General features: G+C 55.0%; 1 protein-coding gene across 1 annotated transcript; it reads right to left on the reverse strand.

Annotated features, from left to right (window-relative positions):
• Positions 1-125: 125 nt before the first annotated feature.
• On the reverse strand, positions 126-12,914 carry SCAMP2 (secretory carrier membrane protein 2). Its single transcript, XM_077318185.1, has 9 exons — positions 12,728-12,914; positions 9,379-9,459; positions 8,717-8,806; positions 6,695-6,812; positions 6,083-6,211; positions 4,940-5,099; positions 4,210-4,311; positions 3,172-3,289; positions 126-2,499 (listed from the first exon to the last, which is right to left on the reverse strand). The coding sequence occupies exons 1-9, from the start codon at positions 12,782-12,784 to the stop codon at positions 2,353-2,355; spliced, it is 1,002 nt and encodes a 333-aa protein (XP_077174300.1). The 5' UTR covers positions 12,785-12,914; the 3' UTR covers positions 126-2,352.
• Positions 12,915-12,934: the final 20 nt, after the last annotated feature.

The raw sequence follows: 12,934 nt of genomic DNA on the forward strand, positions 1-12,934 counted from the left end.
ATGGCTGGGCAAATACGACCCACCCTCCCCCCAAATTTGCTCGATTCAGTTTGCAAGCCAGTCTCCAAGGCAGATCCCTGGCTTCACCACGCGGCGGGGAACTCGAAGAAGCCGACCCACAGGGGTTTAACTAACCGTCATTTTTATTTTTGTCTTTCAGCACAAAAAAGTTTGACATATACATTTTTACATAGGGGGGGGGGGGGGGAGAGAGGAAACAAGAAGTGGGAAAGTACGCCCCGGAAAGGGAAGAGTTTTTCGTAAAAATCTCAAGTTCTGCCATCATTAACGTACATTCAAGAGACAGAGATCCCCCTCCCCACAAAGAAAAGACCCTGCCCTGTATTGGGGGGGGGGGCTTGGGCAAACCTCAAGAGAATGAGGCTCGGAAACCAACCTACAGGCACTAACTTTTGACGAGCGACACGAGACTCTACTGAGGTGCGGAAGCCAAAGCTGCCTTTCCAGGCCTGTTTAAGGGATGTGCCGATTCGGAAACCGGACGGCGTCTTGTATGGCGTCTGCTGCTCCTGGCTGTCCAGCGGCGGGAGAAGCAAAGTTTTGTCCTTGCTTCGGAAACGGATTTGTTTGTGTGGCGTAGGAGAGGGGATCGCCCCTGGGCTACGCTCTGCCGTTCGCTCTAGGCCAGAGGTGGCCAAAACTGTAGCTCTCCAGATAGCCACGGACTACAATTCCCATCGGCCCACGCATTCGAAGGCTCGTGGGAATTGCAGTCCGTGGACCTCTGCAGAGCCCCGGTTTGCCACGCCTGCTCTAAGTGTTTCTAGAGCGTCACCAGAGTGTCGTGTGGATCACCTGTACATGGCCCAGCGTTTCTTGAGCCGTTCCCTCCTCGTCTCCTGCACCAACGTCCTGCCAAAATCAGCCTTCCCCGCCACCTTTAATTTAACCCCGGGCCCTTGCTGCTTTCCTGCTACCCCAGGTCACACAGAAACATGACCTGCTTTCCTCTCTGTATACTCTGCTTCTGCAAAGTCCATGTGTGTGGGGAAGAGCGAATTTATTTATTCTTTTTACAGCCCGTGTAAAAAGAAGGGAGCGAAAAGGTTTCATTCCAGGGATTGGACAGAACTGGTGGGGTGGGTGGGTGTGGGTGAAATCTCCCCTCCCCTCAAATTCCCCCGGGGATATGAAATCCACAGAGGCATTCAAGTTGGTACAGAGAAACCCACCAATGCGCTTTTGAATCACGCTCGGGGCATGTCCGTTTCGGGCCAGGTGCTGTTCAAGGTGGGCCCGAACGCAGCCGTCGGGAGCAGAACAACAGGAGGTTGGGGCAAGGCCACCTCGAGGACAGGAAATGCTTCATCTAACGTCCTTTCTGTTTCTTGTTTGCCGTCTTCGTATCTCAGAATTCCTGGCTCCCGAGGGGTTCAGGGAGGGGGTAAAGAAGAGAGCCTCTAAAAAGCGGGAACAAGGCTCGAGACCAAAAAAAATCAGCGCTGGATTATTGCCAAAAGAAAAACAAAATTTAAAAAATCTAACCCGGTTTCTCCAAGGTAATCAACCTTCTTCCCTTCCTAAGCGGTTTCCCATCTTGATCTCTGCTGCCTCCCCCGGTCTCCGGGTCCCAAGAGATTGCATCAGCTACAAACCACTGGGGTATTCTACGCCGCTATCACTAAAAAGCCATGGGGTCCAGAAATAACCCTCCCCAAATGCCAACCCCCCCCCACCCAGAAGGGTACAGGGGTGCACCGCCAGGGGCTCAACTTCACGGTCAAAAATCCCCCCTTTCCCGGAGGTGTAGGGTGTGCGGACTCCCATTCCGTTGGAGAAAAGCTCACGTGCCAAAAAATCATGCCAGGGAGGAGAGGGCGTGACTCATCTCGCGTGTCCCCCCCTCGGCCCCAAAACAAGCGCGGGCCAAAACACGCACCCAAATCCTTCATCCGGCACCGGGTGGAGGTGGGGGTCTGCGCTTCACTTAAAACTTACCAGCCAAAGCAAAAAAAAGAACAAAACCCAAAACCGGCCGGGGGAGGGAGGGGAGTGCCACAAACTCTGACTTCCCTCCCACACAAGGGAAGACGGGAAGGAGAAGGAATGGCAAAAGGCGTCCAGGATTTTGTTTCGTTTCTTGGGGAAAAAAAAGAGATGTATTTGATTTGAGAAAAATAAAAAGGGTGGGGGAGAGGGAAGAACCTGGCCCCCTTTCTCCCAGGAGAAAGAAACTGAGAAAGAGCCAAGAGGTTCTTCTTGCCGGCATCTCAGAGCAGAGGCTGGTACCCGTGGGCGGGGCGGGGAGGCGCGTCCCGGAAGAATAGTGACGAGGGAGTGACGGGAGAAGCGGGAACGCCACGCTGGACCCCTTTCCTGGGAGGGAGGAGGTTAGTTCCCCCGGAAAGCACTCTGGGCGGCCGTAGAAGCTGCCCCGGCAGCGGCGTTCTGGAAGCTCCGGTTGGTGAGGATGCCTTGGGAGAACTCCTCCTGGGCTCGTTGGAAACTGGCTCCGGTCCGGCGGTACAGGGAGTGGACCTTCGAGGGCGGGGCAACGGAGAACAGAGGTCAAGTGAAAGCCGGAAGAGAAGCCGGGTTGGGTTGGGCCCACCCTGGCTCGCTGTGGCCTCCCCCCAAGGGCTAAGGCTCCAGGGCATCACTGCTCCAGGAACAAGAATGTGGACAGATGGCATGTCGGATCAGGCCAAGGGCCCATCCGGTCCAACACTCTGGGGTCACACAGCCCAGCAGCGGGGCCAGACTCAGGGTTAAGGAAAGGGGAAGGATAGGACACAGGGGGAAGGAAGGAAGGAAGGAAGGAAGGAAGGACTTGGGGTTAAGGAAGGTAGGTGAACACGACACGGGAGGGAGGGAGAAAGGGAGGGAGGGAGGAAGGAGAATAGGACAGGGCTGAGGGAGGGAAGTAGGGAAGGAAGGACTTGGGGTTAAGGAAGGAAGAAGAACACGACACGGGGAGGGAGGGAGGGAGGGAAGAAGGAGAATAGGACTCAGGGTTAAGGGAGGGAAGGAAGGAAGGACTCAGGGTTAAGGAAGGAAGAAGAATAGGACTCAGGGCTAAGGGAGGGAGGGAGGGAAGGAATTTATTTCTATTATTATTGGTTCCCTTTGTCGAACAGGTGTGGGAACCCCTTGAGCCCACCCCCAGATGGTGGGGAGGGGAAGTAGATTCCTCTCCATGCCCAAACTCACCCGCTTCAGCAAGAAGAGCGCGAGAACAGAGCAGACGGTGAAGAAGGTGGCCACCACCATCATGATGACGGCCACGGCCAGATTCACCCCGACCACCGAGAAAGCGGCGATCCAGCCACTGGAAGGGCGTCGGCGATGGGGACGAGGGACGAGGCAGCCCGGTTGTGTCAGCGGGAGAAGAAGAGGGCGAGAAACAACAACAGAGACCGGTTAGGATGCCAATCTATTTCTAGCGGCCGACGAAGAACATCGTATGCAAACGGGTTTATCTTAGATTCGTTTTTTGGGGCGAGTTGGCTACGGAGAAGGCGGAGAAGGGAGACAAAAGGGCCTAAAGGAGGGTCATATTCCCAGGGTTGTGACCTAGGCGGGCGACTCCGAACGCCCCTTGCCTGGCTGCCGGATGAGATCTCCTGGCTACGCCGCATGCGTGCCGAGCGTTAAGTCAAATCAACCGACAGGGCCGCGGTGGCGGGAGAGAAGCAGAGAGGAAAGAAAGGATGGTCAGAGTCACAAGCCACATGCGAGGGGTGGGTGGGTCGCGCAGAAAGGCGTTGGCGTGAGGTACGTGCCTTTCGGGAGGAGGGACAGAGCAGCAAGCTTGGAGTTAAAGGCCCTTCGGCTGGGATCTGTGGAAGCCGCGGAAGAGGGAGAGAGGGAGAGAGACAGAGAGACACAGAGAGAGAGACAGAGACACAGAGTGAGAGAGAGACAGAGAGAGACAGAGTGAGAGACAGACAGACAGAGAGACAGAGTGAGAGAGAGAGAGAGAGACAGAGAGAGAGAGAGACAGAGAGAGACAGAGTGAGAGACACAGAGTGAGAGAGAGAGAGAGAGAGAGACAGAGTGAGAGACACAGAGTGTGTGAGAGAGAGAGAGAGAGAGAGAGAGAGAGAGACAGAGTGAGAGAGACAGAGACAGAGAGAGAGAGAGAGAGTGAGAGAGAGAGAGACAGAGAGACAGAGAGAGAGAACTTTAGAAGGGTGCGCTACAGAAGCAGACGGCAAGAGAATCCACGGATCGTAGAAGCCGGCTTACCTGTTCCCCCAGTTGGGAATGCCGACGGCCTGGACGATATACTCCACGATTTGGCAGAAGAAGACAAAGAAGAAGACGAAGAAACTGAAGGAGCTGTCGGACCTGCCAAGAGAGATGGGAAGTTTCAAACTGTGTGTTTGCGGAAAAGGGCCGGCCGATTGGGAGGGGGGGGGGGGGACCCCGCAAAGGAGGGCCTGGTGCGAGTTCCGGGAGAGAAGAGGGTTCCGTGTCTAAGTGATCCGGATCTTCTAGCGGGGAGCTCGACTGTCTCTTAAGGGGAGCTGTGCCTTTAATCAAAAAGTGGGGACGGGGGGGAGCACTCACTTTGCCCGTGTCAAACAGCCCGCCGGAGCGGTTCCCAAATGAACTGGCAGGGGCATTGATCCAGGCTGCCGCTGGCTGTGCAACCTTACAGCCTGCTAAACAACGGCCGAAGGGTGGAAGCCGGCAAGGATTCCTCTCGGAATCAGCAAACCCAGGATCTAAATCTTGCCCAGCTAGGGAACTGCAAGAGGGCCGGTCTCGTGCAAGCCACCCTCCTGCCTTTGCCTTGGCCTACCTTGAAGGGTTGCTGCATTTGACACACTGTTCAATGCTTCTTGGCGGGCCTCCGGGGAACATACATTTCGCACAAGAGGGGGGGAAAGGGAGCGACCCCCCCACAAAGCATAACCAAGAGCAATTGCCCTCCGCCCTGACCCCCCCCCCCCATCCAGAACGTGGCACTTGCCTGAAAGCCTTATAAATTGGCCGGTACCAACAGAGGAAAGCGCAGGGGGTGAACAGGATAAACCACAGGATGGAGAGGCCCAGGTCCACGCCTCTTTCGGGATTTATCAAGAACCAAGCGAGGCAGGCGAGCAGGTTGAGCAGCAGAGTGATCGAGTGCACTGTTCAGGGAGAGGAAGGAGTGAGCGATTAGTTAGGGCTGGAGCAGCCTTAAGGTGACAAGATCGTCCCACTTTTGGAGGGACCTCTGGGGGCACCTGGCAAATTGTACCTATGTTGAAATTAAAATATATATATATATATATTACAATACTATTTTTGCATTCTATGCATTCTATGAAACTTTTTGTTGCTCAAAGGCAGGGGTAGTCAAACTACGGCCCTCCAGATGTCCATGGACTACAATTCCCAGGAGCCCCTGCCAGCATTTGCTGGCAGGGGCTCCTGGGAATTGTAGTCCATGGACATCTGGAGGGCCGCAGTTTGACTACCCCTGCTCAAAGGAGTCTTCAAAGCAGCTGACAAACACTTTTCCCTTCCCCACAACAGACCACCTGCGAGGCCGTTGGGGCTGGGAGAGCTCTGCGAGAACTGCTTTGCGGGAACAGCTCTATTGGGACCGCAATTATCCCAAGGTCACCCAGCAGGCTGCAAGGTGAAGGAGTAGGGAATCAAACCTGGCTTCTCCCAATTAGAGGGCGTGGCTCTTAACCACTACACCAAGCTGGGTAAGGAGACATGCGTGTATCACGCCCAATCCAATCAGCCTCTGCTACTGGCGTTTGGCGTCTGAAATCGCTCTCAGAGACACAGGGACGGACAAGGCTCGCGTTCTAGCTGCACCACACATTTTACGACCGTGTTCTTTACCTATTTAACATTTACACGTATAGCCCTAAATGGCCTAGGACAGCCGCTGCTGTATTTGCGAATAAGCAAGGAGGATTGTTTCAAAAGACACGTCTGAGAGTCCAGGGCCGGCTGGCCCGACACAAGCTCCCTAAATCCTTCTTGAAGGGAGCTGACGAGGTCCGAATCGCAAACCTTCTTCAGGCACCTCAGGTGCTCCAGCATCGCCCTGCAGCCCCGCCCACCACCCACAACTGGTCCCCAGAGGTCCCCTTTGCCGGCAGGCTCGACTCACGCATCCACAGGTAATACAGCATCTTGCAGATTCGCTGGTAGTCGGCGGGGATGTCTGCGGAGAAATCCTGGTAGAAGCAGGGCTTCATGGGACAGAACTTCGGGAGTGGGGGCCAATTGTTCTGTTTGGCTGTGCGGAGAGAGGAAGGAGAGACGCGTCAAGGAAGGGGCTCGGATGTCGCCACGCGACGGCTCGGGTAGGGCTAGAAATCGCACATTTTCTCCCCCCCCAGCAAGTTTCTACACAGCCCTGTTATTGTTTAAATTCTGCACACTGCCAGTTTGGGGAGAAGGACAAGACCCCAAACTTTGGCAAAGTAAGATCTAATCCCCCTCCCAAGCCTGGTTTAACTGATGCCTTGGAAGCCCTACATGGCTCAGAACCAGTTGTCTTCCAGAAGAGCGTAAGAGAGGCCATGCGGGATCCGGCCGGCTCTGCAATGTCTTTTTGGAGATACGGTGACCAGATCTGCACACCGTGTCCCAGATGAGGGTTTCCAAGACTGGCCATAAAGAAACGCCATTTAAACCCACGCGTACGTTCCCCAACAGGCTAGCCGACAGAGGAAGCCCAACGACGTCAGCTTCGGGACAACAACAAGGCGCCACTCACGGTTGAAGCCTGCTGCGCTGTTCTGCAGTTCGCGTTCCTTTCTCTCCAGCTCCGCGGCCTTCCTTTCGAGCTCCTCCTGCTGCTGAAGAAGGCTGGCCTGTGCGGCTGAGGCCACAGCCTATGGAGATAAATCAAAGAGAGCAAAACAAAGGGCGTTTCGCTAAAGGCCGCCTTTATCAACCTTTGGACCATGGGGTAACCCCTGAGATAATTCTGAGGAGCCCCCGGAAGTGATGTCAGCTGGCCCCCGGAAGTGACATCACCGCCCACGTTGACGGGCAGGCTCGAGGAGAACGGATTGGGGAGAGACACGGGGTGGGTTAAAGCGGAGGAGTCACGCGGGCGCACAAGCCACGAGAGAATTCATGCTCGGGAGGGGGAATAATGGAAGCGGCTGATTCCCCAGCTTGTGGCTGAGTCCATGAAAAGCAAGAGGGGAAAGGCTGCCGTTCCCCTCGAGAGCTTCTGCGGACCCCCAGAGGTCCGTGGAGGCCTGGTTGGGAATCTCTGCTCTAAGAGGAAAAGAAAAATCTTGGGTTCTGAGGGGTGGACCGCTAGAAGAAAGAGAACAGCTCTTAAATGTCCACCAAAGGGACCGACTAGATATTTTCCCACATTCTAATAGTTTGTGATATTATACAAACCGTATTTTTTTTAGTTGCTCTGAAAATTTGCGGTTTTCTGGCTCTAGATCTTTGGATCCTTCAACTGTTATCAAGAGATTCTTTAGGCCTGGGCTTCGCGATTCACCGGAAGACCGTGGCCACGTGGATTATGCCGAGCATGGACATTTTAGAGCAGGGCTTCCCTACCTCTCCCAGTGGCCAATCAGAAGCCCCACCTGGCCCTGCACCCCCTTTCTTAAAACACTTTAAGAAAGGGTACCAGGAGAGGCGTGGGTGGGGTGTCGTGGCGCCCGCGTTGGGGACCCGTTCAATAAGAGCTTCCAGTGTGGGGACTTCCCCCCTCCCTCCGCCAGCCTACTTGGTCAGAAAAGTCGGCTTCGTGGTTCTTGCAACACAGAAAACTACCTTCCTGCTTGGTTTCCTACCCTTTGGCTACGCTTTGTACCTGGCGCTTATTCCGAGAGCTGGCGTCTTCTCCTAGCAACCTCTGCCTCTCTGAACCTTCTGAGCTTGCTGAGATGAACTTAGGAGTCAGGTACTTGCTGGCCTGTTTAAGCAGTAACTGCAACACACAACTGCACTTTGTCTAGGCTCGCCTGACGGAGATCGTGTGGTCACTTGAGAAAACTAAGTCGCTTACGCTGTTAACAGGTCAGGGGAGTGACACACACACACGGGAGGAAGGTTTACCTTTTTTCTTTTTTAAAGCATTCGAACGCCCCTCTTTCAAAGTGGATTAAAAGCAATCTTTGTCATTCAGGAGGGGCCGGGAAAAGTGCCGGCGCTAGAACGTACACAAGCAGCCGTTTTACGAGAAGGAAGTGAAAGGTCAAACCGTAAAAGGAAGATCCTTAGGCGGGGGACCCAGGATGAGTTCCGTGCCATTGGCAGAGCAGCTGCAAAGGGAGGAGGTTGGGGAAACCCTGAGAAAGGAGTGGGGAGCGCCCAAGCGATAGATAGGGAAGCGGAAATACGGGCAGCACGGCTTGCGACAGGCAGTGGGCCAGGGGAAGTGTGAACCGAGGATGCAGAGGTTCGTAAGGGCCGAGGGCAGAGAAAGCGGGAATCTAGCAACAGGAGGGACAGTGCACTGTTGGGGGAATGAACAAGCCAGCCAGGGGGTACAGGGTGCAAGAACATGGGACATGAAAAGGGCAACACGGGGCCTGAACGTCCCAGGGAAATTTCAGCTAACCAGCTTGCTGATCTCAGGTGTCGGGCTGGGAAAGCTCCCCTCCCTTGAGTCTTTGGCGCATGAGCCGTGAAGCTGGTCAAAACGCTTTCCGTGTCAACTGGGGGAGGGGACGGCCCCGAAGCCCTGCGCTAAGAATTAAGGGACTGGCAGACTTCTCTCTGGAGAAAGAGCCGCAGCTGAGCGGCGGGAGGGCAGCGGTACCTGAGGAGTGGGCTCCACGGAGGGCTGCAGCACGGCTGGTTGCGAAGGCCCCGTGGGCTGCGTTGCCGGAGTGGTCTGAGGCGCATTGGTCTGCGAGAGAGGGAGGAAACGGTCAGAGGAGGACGGCGCCCAGGGGCCTCTGGCTTCTGTGACTGGAGATGCCGGGGATTGAACCTGGGACCTTCTGCAGGCCAAGCAGAGGCTCTGCCCCTGAGCCAGGGTCCCAGATCGAGGCCTTCCCCATCCCCTCCTGCCTGGTCCTTTAACTGGAGATGCCGGGGATTGAACCTGGGACCTCCTGCCTGCCAAGCAGAGGCTCTGCCCCTGAGCCAGGGTCCCAGATCGAGGCCTTCCCCATCCCCTCCTGCCTGGTCCTTTAACTGGAGATGCCGGGGATTGAACCTGGGACCTCCTGCCTGCCAAGCAGAGGCTCTGCCCCTGAGCCAGGGTCCCAGATCGAGGCCTTCCCCATCCCCTCCTGCCTGGTCCTTTAACTGGAGATGCCGGGGATTGAACCTGGGACCTTCTGCCTGCCTGACAGATGCTCTTCGACAGAGCCAGGGATGCAGTTCGATGTTGCCACTTCCCGCATTCTGAGTGGACCCTTCCAAAGTGCTCCCGTCGCCAGCTGCCCTGGGGACTCGATCCGCCACGGCACTTACCAGCCGTGAGCTCTCCGTGAACGGGTTGAATTCAGCCAGGCCTCCCTGGTTAGCGTTTGTCAGCTGGGTGACGGAAGGATCCTGAAAGACAAGGGTGGGCAGATTTAATACAGGTGCCTTCTCAGAAGCATCTAGACCTGGCTGGGCGGAACTTCCTTCCCTCTGACAGAGGCCCTGCCCAGTGCCCCCGCAAAGGCCATAGACATTTTCCAAAAGGTGGCGATTAAGCAGAAGGCGGTCAAGAACCCACCAGGTCTGTGATGCCAGGTCTGGAATGAATCTAGTGCTCGGTTTGCATGGGGATATTTGATTGATAGAGCAGATTTATGCCCAGTCACAGAAGCATAGTACTAAGCGCAGGAAGTAAAGTACAAGGAGAAACCTGCAGAGATTAGGGTTCTCAGAGTCTGGGAATCCCCTAGTTTGGCCCTTTCCTTCCTGCTTTGGGGCTTTCAGTAGCCTGTTTGTGCACTGCCCAGAAGTGACGCAGAGACGCCAGTGAAATCCGTGTCCTCTGTGTCTGTGACTCTCTGGTTTTGGGGCAGAACTCTATGGCAAGAAGCTAATCCAACCACAGAGATCTGCCCCTACACCAGAGCGCCACCCCTGAAGTCACGCCCGGGTGGGGCAGAAATATCCCATGTGGTTCAGGCTCCTTCCCTTTCGGCTCCCTTTCTCCGATTTAATGAATAACTCCAGGCAAACAGGTTGGATCCCGACACTCCCTGCCCCGTCATACGCTCGCGTGAGTCGGTGCGCCAGGAAGGCGAAAGCAAGCCGAAACAGCTGGGGAGGGAAAGCCTCCCTCCGCCTCGCGGAATCGAGGCTGCGGGCCGAACGGAGGCGCTGAGAAGGGGCCTAAGGAGCCCAACAGGTTTCTCAGCATGCTTGCCAGAGGTGGCCGTCGCGCCAGGAATGTAAAGACCGAGAGCTGGGAGGGGGGGTCTCTTGGCAAAGGTTCCTTACTGTGCATTAAGCAAGCCGGGCGGGTCCCCAGCACAGCAATTCTCAGGGTCAAGGCTGGAGGCAGAAGTCCGAGGTGGCAAAGCCGTAGAATGCGCACCTGGCCACAAGCACCTGCGCTCCTGGTTGTGAAAGGTGATGGGATTCTGCCACAAAAGAGGCCTTGCTGTATTCACAAGTTTTCGGCTGGGCCCTGGCAAACCACCTCCGAACATCTCTTGCCTGGCAGTGAGACGGTCTTAAGATCTGCAGGCTACATTATCCACACGCCGCAGGATATATCATAAATAAATACTGAGAGGAGATCTGGAGCTTTGGGCGGAACTAGGACCGGGATGGGCTGTTGTGAGCCACAGAGGGGTTCTCCGCAGAGCAGCCGCACCAGAAGGGACACCCACCGGCGCCCGACCCAGGCCATCAAGATTACGAGGCTGGCTTGGGAGCTGCCGGCTCCCTCCCTGGGTAAACAAAGGCATGTTTCAAAGATGCCAAGACAGCTGACTCAGATGACAAAGCCGAACGCGGAGGCCACAGAACACTAAATTCCCTTCTTGGCGGCCGAGAAAGCACAATGCCCGCTCTTCTTGAGCACTGTATCCAAATTGTCACGGTGGAAAGACGGTAAGATAGCTGAGGAATTCAGGCCCCGGATGAGAGCTGGCACACACAGCTGAAAACAGCGAACGCAAGGAATTTTGTGCCAGACGCACTCAGCGCCTTTGCACGGTTGCGCCAACATCTGCACCCCCCTCGGGCCGTTTCGGCAACTTCCTGCGCGGCCGCCGCAGCAAAAACAGAAGGCAGGCGCCTTGAGAGAACAGCTCCTTGCACGATGACAGGGATCTCTTTGCGTGCAAACTATTGAATGTGGCTTTCTTCTCTGAAAGCTGAATTCCCCGTGTTTTTCGCACTGCCGTTCAGTTTCAGTGAAAATAAATAGTATTTCTTAGAAGCTGCTGCCTCTGTCTTGAAAAGTCTGCTTCTCCCCTCCATTCCAGATGTGGCGAGAGATTGTGGCTAGCTGGCAACATGTGATGCTTGAGGAAACACTCTTCCTAATGATGCTAGGATAAAACGTACCGTCTCTCTTGCGCACACGCATGCACGCGCTTAGGTGTGTTATAGCTTCAGCTTGAAAAAGGAATGACTGAAGATGTTAGATTTCTGCTTCTTATGTCCCAGAGAGGAAGTGTGGAGACCAGCGCATGCTGAGACTGGCAACAAAACTCATCTGGCCTACCTCATGGGGTCATTGTGAGGGCAAAACGGAATCTGCCCCAAGATCTCACACAAGCCCCAGAATTCCTTGGAGGAAACCTGGAATAAAGGCACCCCCTAGATGCTCGCATCTCCATTAGAGTCAAGACAGACAAGATTTTGGGAGAATAATCTTTTGGGGTGTAAGTTTTCTAGACCAACAAAATGTTCTGACAAGCAGCTTATTCGGAACAGAGTTTTGACTGTCAAAAGTCTACATCCTGAAAATCTTGTCAGCTTCAAAAGTTCTACTGGATTCAAATTCAACTGTTCTACAGAAGACCAACAAAGTTAACCTCTGTAGGTAAAATGTGCAGAATGAAGTTTGAGCCAAGTTTAATTCCCGGTATGAGCGTATGTAGGCATCATATGCCTGCACACGAAAACTTATACCCAGAATTAAACTGCGATGCTCTTAAAGGTGCCCCAAGCTCAAACTTTGTCCCACTGCTTCAGACCAACAACAGGGAGAAAGCTGTACCAGTTGGATTTCCCATAAGGGGGCAGAATGTTTGCCCCTAGCTCAAGCTTTCTTCTGTTTGTCCCCACAACAAGATGCTAGAGATGACCGCGATGATTTGCAGCTTGCCTTTCTCGCAGGGACAGACCACAAACATGGGGAGGTGGGGGTGGAAGGGACCCTTCGCAGTCAATCAACAAGCAGATCAGGAGACACGACAGCATTTGAATCTTCCCGGCTAACTTTCTTGGGAAGACCGAGCAAAGGAATTATAAATGTAATTATAAATAAATGACAACATAAAATAAATAAAGAATAAAACAAAGCAGGAGTGGGCGGGGAACGGGGCGGGGCATGCTAATGCACCTGTTCAGGGCAAAGGAAAAACCATCAGTCCGATTAGGACTTTGGTCCTAATGGGACAGCTTTAGAGCTAGACTTCTACGCTGCAAGTCAGCCCTTCTTCCCCACCGGTGATTGACACGTTCCTTCTTCCATCCGCCCCAATCAGGGTCCACAGCCAATCAGGGGGCGTGGCGAGGAGGCTTCAGTCTCTTCCCTTCGATTGGGGCGTGGCCACGGGGGCTGCGCGCGCAGCCCGTCCTCAACCCCAAACAATGCCCCCACCCGGGTTTAGCGGGCGACCGTCCGAACAGACCCCCTCTTTACCTGGAAGGGATTCACGTCCACCGGGTCCGCGAAGGGGTTCGTGTCGAACGTCGACATGGCCGGTTCCGGGCTGGGTCAGGCGGCCGCACCTGCTCTCAATCCGGTCCGCTTCCTGCTCCTTAGGAACCCGATCCGACGGCCACTTCCGGGAGGACGGCCCCGCCTCCTGCGCGCAGGCGCGTGGTGACCGCCCGTTCGCAGCCGCGT

The sequence above is a fragment of the Paroedura picta genome, chromosome 18, assembly GCF_049243985.1.
Source record: "Paroedura picta isolate Pp20150507F chromosome 18, Ppicta_v3.0, whole genome shotgun sequence".
Classification (NCBI taxonomy): domain Eukaryota; kingdom Metazoa; phylum Chordata; class Lepidosauria; order Squamata; family Gekkonidae; genus Paroedura; species Paroedura picta.

What these genes read in the sequence shown, in the direction of transcription:
- SCAMP2 (XM_077318185.1), bottom strand. Translation starts at nt 12,784, where the DNA reads ATGTCGACGTTCGACACGAACCCCTTCGCGGACCCGGTGGACGTGAAT. An exon ending in TCACGGAGAGCTCACGGCTG is followed by an intron (nt 8,807 to 9,378) that starts GTAAGTGCCGTG and finishes CCTCTCTCGCAG; the next exon opens with ACCAATGCGCCTCAGACCAC. An exon ending in CAGCGCAGCAGGCTTCAACC is followed by an intron (nt 6,212 to 6,694) that starts GTGAGTGGCGCC and finishes CTCTCCGCACAG; the next exon opens with CCAAACAGAACAATTGGCCC.